Source organism: Agelaius phoeniceus, chromosome 17 (assembly GCF_051311805.1).
Source record: "Agelaius phoeniceus isolate bAgePho1 chromosome 17, bAgePho1.hap1, whole genome shotgun sequence".
Classification (NCBI taxonomy): Eukaryota; Metazoa; Chordata; class Aves; order Passeriformes; family Icteridae; genus Agelaius; species Agelaius phoeniceus.
In genome coordinates, this window is record NC_135281.1 from 10,825,425 (window position 1) to 10,836,505 (window position 11,081).

The 11,081-nt window shown below is 42.9% G+C and overlaps 1 protein-coding gene across 3 annotated transcripts; it reads right to left on the reverse strand.

Moving 5' to 3' along the window:
* Positions 1-483: 483 nt before the first annotated feature.
* GID8 (GID complex subunit 8 homolog) lies at positions 484-8,015 on the reverse strand. 3 transcript variants are annotated; one of them, XM_054644169.2, is made up of 5 exons: positions 7,860-8,015; positions 6,580-6,709; positions 5,239-5,435; positions 4,541-4,738; positions 484-4,203 (listed from the first exon to the last, which is right to left on the reverse strand). In XM_054644169.2, the coding sequence occupies exons 2-5, from the start codon at positions 6,695-6,697 to the stop codon at positions 4,030-4,032; spliced, it is 687 nt and encodes a 228-aa protein (XP_054500144.1). In that variant the 5' UTR covers positions 6,698-6,709; positions 7,860-8,015; the 3' UTR covers positions 484-4,029. The 3 variants fall into 3 exon arrangements, with proteins under 3 accessions (XP_054500144.1, XP_054500146.1, XP_054500145.1); XM_054644171.2 differs by lacking the exon at positions 7,860-8,015 and adding an exon at positions 7,455-7,843; XM_054644170.2 differs by lacking the exon at positions 7,860-8,015 and adding an exon at positions 7,344-7,843.
* Between the last annotated feature and the right edge of the window lie 3,066 nt (positions 8,016-11,081).

The following is an 11,081-nucleotide window of genomic DNA, read 5'->3' on the forward strand; positions in this document are numbered from 1 at the left end:
GGGCTTTCTGGTCTGAGGTGCCTGAAAGCATCAATACACAGCCCACCAGTGGTTTGACCAACTTTGTGCTTAACTTAACCAGGTGAAGGCAGAAGGGGAGCAGAAAGGAATAAAAATAGTTTGTAGCACCTTGAGGTGCCCATGGAGAAGTACAAATCCTTCTGAGGGTGCTGTTCATGAGCTCTGTGCTCTGTCTGTGCTCAGCTGAGCACACCCAGCAGCGAGCAGGGCTGGGGACACCATCTCACACAAAAGCTACAAACCCTCCTCATCCCTTTTTGTTAAGGACAGCAGAGCAGAAACAATTCCTGACACGGTGTCGCTTCTGGAGGGAAGAGAGAGCTACAGTGCAGGTCAGAACCTGCAGCCTCAGGGCAGATTTAGGGCAAGCAGGACTCCATATCCTGTTCTATTCTGGCTCTCAAGGATGCTGGCAGCCGTGGCTGACAGCAGCAGCCCCATTTCCCGTGAAGACACAACACACAGGGATCCAACTCCATTTAATGAGCTTTGCAACCCACTTGGACACAAGGTGGTTTTGAAATAAGTCGAACAACACTCAGCTAGTCAAGGATTTTTTAAAGTAATGCCTTTAAGCTTATACTCAAGCATACAAAGCATAAATTTTACAAATTAAAAACAATAAAATCACCCTGGAATAATGTAGTGGCTTTTCCTGTATTTACAAGGAGTGGAAAGGAAGCAGAATTCTTTTTAATTTTTCTTTTAATGTGGGTAGAAGAAGCTGAAAGTGTTTCAATGAAATCATCTTAAAGAGAGAGAGAGGTACTTCATCTGGCTTAAAGGTGTATGTTTGCCTCTTCAAAAGTCTTGAGAGGAAATTCTTTACTCAAAATTCTGCTGTTAAGTTTCTGGGCAGCAGCCTCTGCTTTTCCAACCATATGAAATTAAACAGTTCAGTAAGTGTTTCTTAAACTACCACCACAACTTCATCTTCAGGAAAGTCTGTGAACCCCCACCCTTCCAAAAATCCCTCCTTTGTACAACAGAAGCAGCCACAGCTCAGCTTAGGTTTGACAGGCAGAAACAAAACATGGGAACAGCAAAGACAGTTACAGGGAGGTGATGGCTTTGGGAAAAGGAGGGAGATTTGTAGCCTAATCAAACACACTTGCTCTGCAGCCTTTCTGCAGAGGTGTAAGACAGGATATTTTACAATCCAGCTTCTCCACATCCATAGCATGAATGAAAATATCTTATTTGCTTTCACCAAGGCAAGGCTGGGGGAGGAAAAGTGCACCACCTCTAAGGACCATATCTGTCTGCCAACATTGGGTTTGGAACAAATCTTCTTACAAAAGTTATTTTCATATTGTCCTAAATTCAGTGGAACAAAATACGTATTTTTACACTAAAGCAAACTGATCAAAGTGGCATTTAATAGTATTTGTTAAAGTGGTTATCTAACAAAAATGGGTTAACAAAAGCCCATTCATTAGTAGTCACCAAATAAGACACTTCTCATGCATATGACAAAAATTCATTTGTGTACTGAGACATCTGTTTACTGTGTACAATATTTCCATAAATTATAATATGTTTCACAGCCCCTACCATTCAAGAATATTTCAAACAGATTATATATTATATTTGTATATGCAAACTATTTTATATACACTAATATAAAGATCCTTAGAAGTACCAATATCACTACCTTTATGCTTTCTCTAAAATGCATAGCTTTCGAGTATCTTCTTGCAGTTACCAAAAACTTTACAGATTAAAGCTGCTTATCAATGTGGCATGTTCATAAAAACAAAGTGAAATAGTTCTAGACTAATTTTATATTAACCCCCTTAAAAACGTGTTTATTTTTTTTAATGGAAAAAACCAACAAGCTAGTGGAAATTCAAGTAATCTATGCTCAATCATTGCCCAAATACTCTATGGAATTAAGGTAGCGTTCTAGGAGGACAGTGAACTTCTCACCCAGGGCTGTAATACTGCATTTCTCATGGAGAAAAATGCTCATCATGCCACAAAACCGCACCACTTTCCACTTCACCCGGGAGAAGCTGTACAGAAGATTCAACAACACAAGTGTCAGAACAGAGAGGAAAAGCTGATCAATTCTACATGAAGAAATTAGAGCTATTCCAGTTTTGTTTCTGCAGTTTGTTATTAAACAAAGTTACATTAACCATACAGTTTCTCACAAACTAAAAGTTATACATGGTTTTCAGACATCAACCGATTAAAAAAAAAAAAAAAAATTAAAAAAACCCCAAAACAACCAAACCCACAACTGTTAAAAGTTTGGTGTTAGAATAACCAACCTGGGTGAAGGAAAGCCAAACTGCTGCTGTAGCTGGGGGGCTACTGATAGCTTGTTTGTTATACATAAACTTGAAGACCGCCCTACCACAAATGCCTCAAAGTGGAGAACAGAACAATCAGGAAGAAATGGGAACAAATTATTTTGTTACATCCATCATCTCGCTTAACCTTGGTGCTCTGCATCTCTCACAGCTGCTTAACAAACAATGGCTTCCCCCCCAAAATAGCTACACAAGTAAACAGTGTTCACAGTAATGCAATCAGTAACAGGTTTTGTTAGTTCCCCTAAGCCAGGTGTATCTGCAAAGCTTTATACAGTTTAATGCATTAAGTATTCCAGTAAAATTAAGTGAAAACTAAGTTTCATTCTACAGGGTAATACCTACCATACAAGACTAGATTATGTACAGTATGGGACTGGTGTGACAACTGCCAGTGTCTCATGATGTTAAACTGTTTCACTCATCAGCTTGCTCTGTGCTTGGCAAAACTTGATCTATAGACCTAAAAATCTAGAGATAGATTTGGCAAGATTAGTGCTTCCTACCACTGAGTATACACCAGTGTGCAGCGCTGCAATCACTCAACCAGAACATCCCATACCCAGAAGATTACAATTTGTTGACTTGAATGTCTGGACTTCACATTAAAACTATAGTTCTAACTGGAGTGAGGACAGTCAGTAAACAAATACAGATGAGGATGAACTGCATCTCTTCAGAAAGGTATGGAAGAAGTGACAAAATGCAAGTTTCTGGTTTTAGACAGCCCTGCTTTGCTTAGCTCAAGGCATAAAAACAGCCCAAGTAGCTCTAAAACTACAATTCTTATTCAGCAAGCATGAAGGCAGATCCTGCACAAGATGATGCATCAGAGGCTTCAACAAGCATCTCTCCCCACCACTTGATTTCCTAACACGAATCTTTCAGCTTACAGACATCCAGGGGCCTTCAAAGCTGTAGTAGCCACCTGGAATTGCTGCAAATTTAACATAGGGGGGAAAGGCCCATGTTAAAAAAACCCTCAAATGCCTCTGGGGCCGTTTTGGTCATTTGTGAATATTAAGAAAAAACCTATTTCCATCAATACTCCTCCTGAAAAGATGGGTCACTGATCCATTATGAACATAGCTCTCACCATATAAAGCACCAAGAAGTCAGAAACAAGGAAGAAAAAAAAACCAAAACAAAAGTCCTTAAATTAAGATTTACAAGTTTGTACACTATTTCCTAAGCAAAAAGTTGACCTTACTGCAAAGTTTATAGATGAAAACTTGACCAGTTACTTTTAAGGGGAATGTATATCTGGCTATAACTTAAAGGTAGAAAATATTCACTGTTCTATATACACATTTCAAACAGGAGACAGTTAAACTGAAGAGTTGCCAATATAACTCCATATTAACTCACTGGCCACTAAACTAGGCATCAGCAGCCAATTAGAAAGCTTGAGTTCTGTACTTTTAAAAATGCTATTTTTCCTGTCCTGTTTAATTGTTTTTTTTTTAAAAATGTATTATAGTGCATAGCCTAAGTCAGACTTCCAAAGAGATACAGCGCCTTTCAATGCAGTTTTTGCAGCATTTAAAAGGGACTTTTCTCCCTTCAAATTAGATGTTCATTGAAAAATCTGAATTGAGTGCTGTACTGTAGTAAAAATATTTCAGTCACAGACTGATATAAATGTATACTGTGCAGTACTAAGATTTTTTGATGTCCATCTGCACACATTTTACTTGGGCTCTTCAATCGTCCCCTTGCTGAGGTCTGTCATTTTGGGGTATTTCACTTTCTTCTGGTCCAGCTCATTCTGAGCCCACAGTAGTAGTTTCAGTAATTTTGCCAACTTGGGTGTTGATTCACGATTTTCATAGTCTAGAACAGCTTGATTAACCTCACTCCATACCTGGAAAAGAAAAACTGGAGTTCAGTGACAGTTTTCACATAATTAACACTGCTAAAGTCAGGCAGACACTGGGAAGATCACACCTAGTGTGCTAATTCCTCAGAAATGGCCAGGACAAAGCTCCACAGACTACAAGCCTGGAGAAAGGAAGGAAGAGAGCCAAGCAGTTGAATACATTTGGAATATATTAACACCATTTTTTAAATCTTACTCAATAAACACTTCTGTTCTTTCACGTATCACTATATAAGTTTCCTCTGAGCATTTCAAAAATATTTAGATTTTATTTTCATAACATACACATAAAAGACATCAGTTCCCTTTGAGAAAGGACTACCTTCTGTCGCTGCATCATGTTCAGCAAGTCTCCAAATGGTGATTCTTCGGGATTATCAAAGGCAAGCAGAGCCAGCGTGCGCTCCATTTCTGTCAGGCATTCCCTGCTCTCCTCCCCTTGTTCTGCTAATTGGGTCTGAGCAAATTCCAGAGCTGCCTCAGTCTCACGCTGCCGAATCAGTTCAATCAAGTGCTGTTGCTACACACGAAAGACACAGCAATATTAGCCCAACAAATTAACAAATCTCCACTATTGCAAGCCTGGAAGATTCAGACACTGGTGTGTAATTTGAGACAAATACTAATCTGTAATTTGACAGTTTGAGGTCAATTCTTCTCAATGTGTGAGACAAGGAGAAGCAACTTGGCTGCAAAATCTACTGAAATAGGGAACTTGGTGCTTTTGAGTAACAGGGTTTGAGAAGATGGGTTACTAAAGGAACTCAGGCCAACAGCGACTGGAAGCTGCTAAGTCACAGGTCACTGGTGCTGTTACAAGTTTTCATGTTAATAATTGTATATGGTGGCTCCTGCACCATGACACAAAGTTTCCCATTGCTACCAAAAATACCAAGAACACCCACAATTGCATCCATGTTCAGTCACAAACCTCCCAACATAACCTTAATTTCTTCACTACTTTTCCCATTCTCTCAGCAAACTCTAAGACAAAGATAAAAGTCTGCCACCTGTCCTCACCTGCAAATGAAAGTAGAGATATCTGTTGGTATCCAGCAGCTCTGGATGAAGGCTGTTTATCAATGCAATGGCTTCCTGGATCTGCCCTTTCAAGATCATCTCACGGATTTTTATTCTTTCATCCAGAGTCTCTAAATCCACGCTGGGTTCAATTCCAGACTCCATCCGAAATTTCTCTGCTGCTTCTTTAAAGCCCTCTGAAATAAGAACATTTTACCCATAGAATGTATTGCATTAAACACTTTAGAAGAAAACATATCAGCTTCATTTGAGTGTTGCTTGTGCAATTTGGGGGTTTAAAGATTAACCCAAAATTGTGAAAAATTCTCCTCTATATAAGAAGTCATTTATCCAATAGGCATTTTAGAGTAAATGCTTAATTCATTCTGAATTCATGTATGCTCACTCTCCAGGGAAGCAACTTGTAGTCCAATACCTCTAAACATGGAAGCCTGTTTTATACTTAAATAAAGCACTGTGCTTATTGCAAAATGAGATTGTGAAAGTCACATTTTCAAGTGGGTGGTTTTGCTTTGCCCTCCAGCCCCATATCTATTTACACAAATCCAGCAGTTTTTCTAAGATAGACAAGAAGATATAATTTTGCTTTCTTGTGTAGTATTTAAGGTTATAACAGCTCTTTTAAACCCCAGGTCTTGTGCTCACAGACACAAACTTGATTTACACCACCCACTAAAGTGCTCTTCCTTCAACCCAGAGGCTTCCCTATGCTCAGTGTAAACAGGGGTGTAGATGGATACAAACACCTCCACCCTAGCACAGCTTCCTGGGATGGCATGCACCTAATTACTACCAACAGTTCCCCAGGGGTTTGGCTTGCTCCAAGTACAAAGCCAGGCTGTGTGCTGAAGGGGTTAATATTCTGGTCTCAAATTATTTTGACAACAGTGCCCTCTCAGAGTTTATCTTTCTGCCCAGTTAAAAACTTGCTTCTGATAGTTGTTCTTGCAGCTTTCAGACTGTTATTTAACAACAGCAACTTATCTTGAGCTGTTTCAATGGCACAAAAAAGGACATCACGGAGAAGCAGGTCATGTTTACAGCATTGCAGAAAACACTCTGTTTTCTCTATCATTTAGCAGAAGAGTTCAGGCTCATAAATGTCATCTGTATTCCATGAGAACTGTTCAGTCTCTGATTCTTTGTTGGTCTGCAGCTAAGAGAACACCAGAGCAGTTGGGCTTTGCTAAGGGAAGCCAACAGCAATGACTAAGTTCTCACAGCCCTTAATTCCACTCCATCCAGTTCCATATTCTTCCCCAAACTGATAAAGTATGTGACACACATGAAGAGCCTCCAGGGAATAGCAGGTGTTTTTACCTGTGACAAGGTAGTTCATGATAAGGCGGTTCATGTCTGCTCTCTGGATATGTAAGTTATTAAGCTTTTCCATCCATTCATCTTTCGTGATTTCATCAGGTTTTTCTGCATAACTCATCCTGGACTCCAACTATGAAAGAAAAGCATCTCATTTAGCATGATTCCAGAAGAAATAAGTTTAATGTGTGTAAGAATTGTGTTACTGCCATCTTTAGAGCTTTCTATGAGTTCCTTTTTATTAAGTAAATAACCCAAAACTGACCCTTTTATCTTAAACCAGAGTTTTGCATTTTTTTCCTCCTCATTCCTGCACTCTCCCATATCTATTTGCCAGGCTGCTTTCAGAACTCTCAGACTAAAAAATTCAAATACCATCTTTTTCTACTTACTCTTAAATCCACTCCATAAAAATCTTGTATAGAATTTACACAGGACACGCAGCATCACAGTGTGAAACCAGCGAATCAGTTTGTCAGCCACCCAGAAAGACTGTGACAAACACTTACAGCAATGCCTACGTAAACAATATCTGCTTTAAATCTTCACCAAAACTTCGGACAGCTCCCTATATTGCACAGCTACAAAATTGTCAATGATGTATTATCCAGTGTACAACTCAAAGCTTTACACCAGCTCAGCTTCGCTGCCCCGAAAGTTCTCCTGTCAGCGCTGCTAAAACGTTATCTCCACTATTTTTCTAGACAATATTTCTGTTCGGATTGGCAGGCACAGCATTTTACCAAAGCCGCGTTTATGATTTCTACCTCCAAGTCACGACCACGGGGGCAGCGAAAGGGGAGGACAGGCGGCCACAACAACAGCAACAGGCACCGCCAGCCGTGTCAGACAATACGAGCGGCAGCGCGGCTCCTCACCGCGAGCCGCTTCCAACAGGTTCTCCCTTCGCTAACCCGCGGCCGAAGCCGCCCCGCGCCCGGCAACTCCGATAGCGGGAGCACGACCCGCCCGGGCCCCGATCGCTCCCGGCCCCGCGTTCCGCAGCCGCGCTGGGGGAACGGGGCTCCCGCCGCCCCGCGCTGGTGCTGCGGCCCGACTCGGCTCGCCGCGGACCCGGCTTCCCCCGCCGCCCCGGCCCGGCCCTGCGCGGGCCACAGGGGCGCTGGGCCACGGGAGCGCTGGGCCCCGCTCGCCACAGGCCCGGCGCCTCCGCTGCAGCTGCGGCGGGCGAGCGCCGGGCGGGCTGGCGGGTCCGGGTCAGGGTGAGGGCCCCGCTCCCGCCGTGCCCCGAGGCCGGCGCGGCCCCCCCGCCGCCATCTTACCGCGCGCGCCCGGGGCCGCTCCGACGCACGAACGCGGGGCCTCCGCCGCCTCCGCCGGGCCGCAGGCGCGCGGGTCTCGCGAGAGCGGCGCTCGCGGCCAATCAGCGCGCGGGGAGCGGGCGAGAACACGCGACCGCGGAGTGGGGCCGGGGCAGCGCGGAGGCGGCGGGGGCGGCCATGGCGGCTGCGGGGCCCTGAGGGACAGCGCTCGCCTCCTCCTCCTCCTGCTGCCGCCCTGCGCGCCCGCTCCGCGCTCGGCTCACGGCATTGAGCGCCGGCCCCGCCGCGAGCAGCTGAGGCAGAGGCTGATCCGGGCCGTGCTCGGCGCGAGGGGCGCCGGAACCGCCGTGTGAGGAGGCTCGTGCGCGGTCACAGCGGGGTCGGTGCGAGCTGCGGTTGTAGGGAGCGGCCGTGGGAGCTGCGGCCCCGCCATCTGCCAGGGAAACGGGCACGGCACCGCCTGCGGGATCCCTGTGCAGCCCCGGCAGCTTCCACGAGTGGCGATCGCTGGGCTGGGAGCTGTCCTGGCTCAGGATTGATGGTATTGCAAAATGCGCAGTGGCTGCTGAGGCGTTCATGAACCCACGCCGGGGTTTGTGGGTCACTGCAGATAAAGCAGGAACACAATGTTGCCAAAATAGGTTCTGTTAAAAACGCCAATCACTTGTTTTTAAAACTTTAAAAGTTTAATAGTAATAAAATGGTTATAAAAATAGTAATACAATTAGAGTAGTAATAATTTGGACAATTTGAATTAGGACAATATGAGACAATAAATACAAAGAGTTACGGACGTCCGGGTACCTTTTTCTGGGCAGCACGAGCCCGAAAAAGGACACCCGTTAACAAAGGATTAACCCTTAAAAACAACAGCCTGTTGCATATTCATACACCTCATACATGATGCATAAATTCCATTCAAATACAGGATTCTGTCTGGTCATCGTCAACTTCTTCCTCCGAATCCTAACAGCGCCTTCGAGGCAGGAAGAAGTTCGTTTCTTCTGATAAGAGGGCCATAAATTCTTCTCTGAAAGATTCAGGTGTCCTGTGGCTGCTATCTCGCTGCGAGTCCTTTCTTCTAAAAAAAGTATCCTACATAGCATCGTTTCTATTTTAACAATGTTTATAACCTAAAACTATATTTAACACATTATTTAAGAGAATTAATACAGCATTACTTTCTAACACAACACATACAATATTCATTTGAATATTTGCGAAAAGCCAATCATAAAATACATGCATTTTTCACAGTTCTTGCACCAGGTGAACAAAAGCTAATCCACACACACAGTCGAGGTATTTGATTTATTTACAGTTCTGTGCAGAAACAGGTGCTGCGTGGCAAATCCACAGAGCCAGCACACCAACTATCAAAATTTCTTACTATTTCTACATTTTAGCAAATGACTTAGTGGTCATTGGCTACAAGTTGAATAATCTGCATGCTCGGTGTTGTGTTTTGGATCCAGCAGTGGTCACGATCTGCCCCTGCCCTAATTACCTTTAACCCAGTTGGAGCTGATTCCACAACAATTGCTGAATTGGCTTTATTAGTGTCTTCCTTATCTTGGAGTTGTGTCACATGGCCTCGTGGCCCATGAATTCTGCATTCTTTGTGTCCACAATCATTGGTACATCCTTCTTACCAAGCTTTCTTAACTTCCCCAAAACTTCAAAGAACATCCTCCCTTCAGGAAATTTTACATATTCCACATTTTGCAACAAAACTTCGATTTGTACATTTCAAGGGAGAACAAGCTTAAAATGTACACTTGTCTGTGTGAAATGCTGCAAGTGATACTCCTGAGAAAAATGTAATTTCATTCACACAGATGGGGAATATGGACACAGTTGTACACTTTTCACTCTTGATTTTGTAACTGCACTAAAGCCCAGGCTCCAAAACTCACTTTCATTACAGCTGTGCTTACGTTGAAACAGAAAAAACCTATGATGTAATAAATAATTTATTAGAGCCATAGAATATCCTGAGTTGGAAGAGACACACAAAGAACAAAGTCTCAAGTCCTGATTCTATGCAGAATATCATGGCCAGCTGCATTTCATCAGGAACCACAGTGGCAGGAAAAGGAAGAGTAGCTTTAAACTGGCAGAGGGCAGGGACACCTTCCTCTGGACAAGGCTGCTCCAAGCCCAGTCCAGCCTGGCCTGGAACACCAGGGATGGAAGTCTTGATCCATGCTTTTTTTTTTTTCCTACTAATTCTCTAAATGCAACGAAAATTCTGCATGTTTGGGGAGTTGAGCAGTATCTTGAGTAATAAATGATACATCTTTTATACTCCAGGAAGATCCAAAGCTGTGCAACAATGCAAGGGAAAAGGCTTCCTACATCATTTTCTCTTTTCCTTGCACCAAACACTGACTTCTGTTAAAAACCTTCATAATTCTCCCAAAAGTTGGAAAAAAACCCCTTTCTTTTATTGCTCAAGGAAAACCTTGCAGGTTACTCATGTGACTCCCAAGTTGGATTAAAATACACAACTACTTTGCTCTTGGGAAATTCTCCCAAAATACATCTTCCATATGCCACAGTTCTACAAGAATCTTACTGTGATGAGGCAGTAGTAACATGGAAAGTTGGATTTTTGGGGGCCAAGATGAAAAAAATTGAGATTAAAACAAATCTGTAACTGTAAGTGCAGTTTCTAGATTTTTAACATTAATTAGAATTTGTTAAATCCTAATTTCAAAGAGGTGTTTTGATGACTAATATTTGGGGTTAAGTGGAGTGAATCCCAAACCAAAGTCACTAATTCCAGTAGTCACAAAAATACTTGTATTGAAGGGAAGGAATTTACCTAGAATTGGAGAGGGGGAAAATTCTGCAAGTTTGTGTCAGCTGGTAAAGAAGGGGGTTACTTTATGTGGATGTGATTAACCCTCATTCAAGTATTTCTCTGTGTTCTTCTAGTCTTTTTGGAAAATCTCGAGGAGCCTTGGAGAATCAAGAATCCTGAAGAAGCCTTACCTTGCCACCTGCCTTGCCTATTTTGTGATGTGCAGAGCTCTGAGGACAGAGGCCTTTTTCCACCAAAAGAAAAAAGGTAAAGTTGGAGTCAGCCAAGAGAAATTAGCATCTTCTGGCTTAAATGTATTAATTATCTGTTAAATACAACAAAATCACCAGAGACTGAGGAGGGAAAAGGACCTGCTTGTTTGCTTTCATCTGTGGGCTAACTCTCATCTGCAGTTT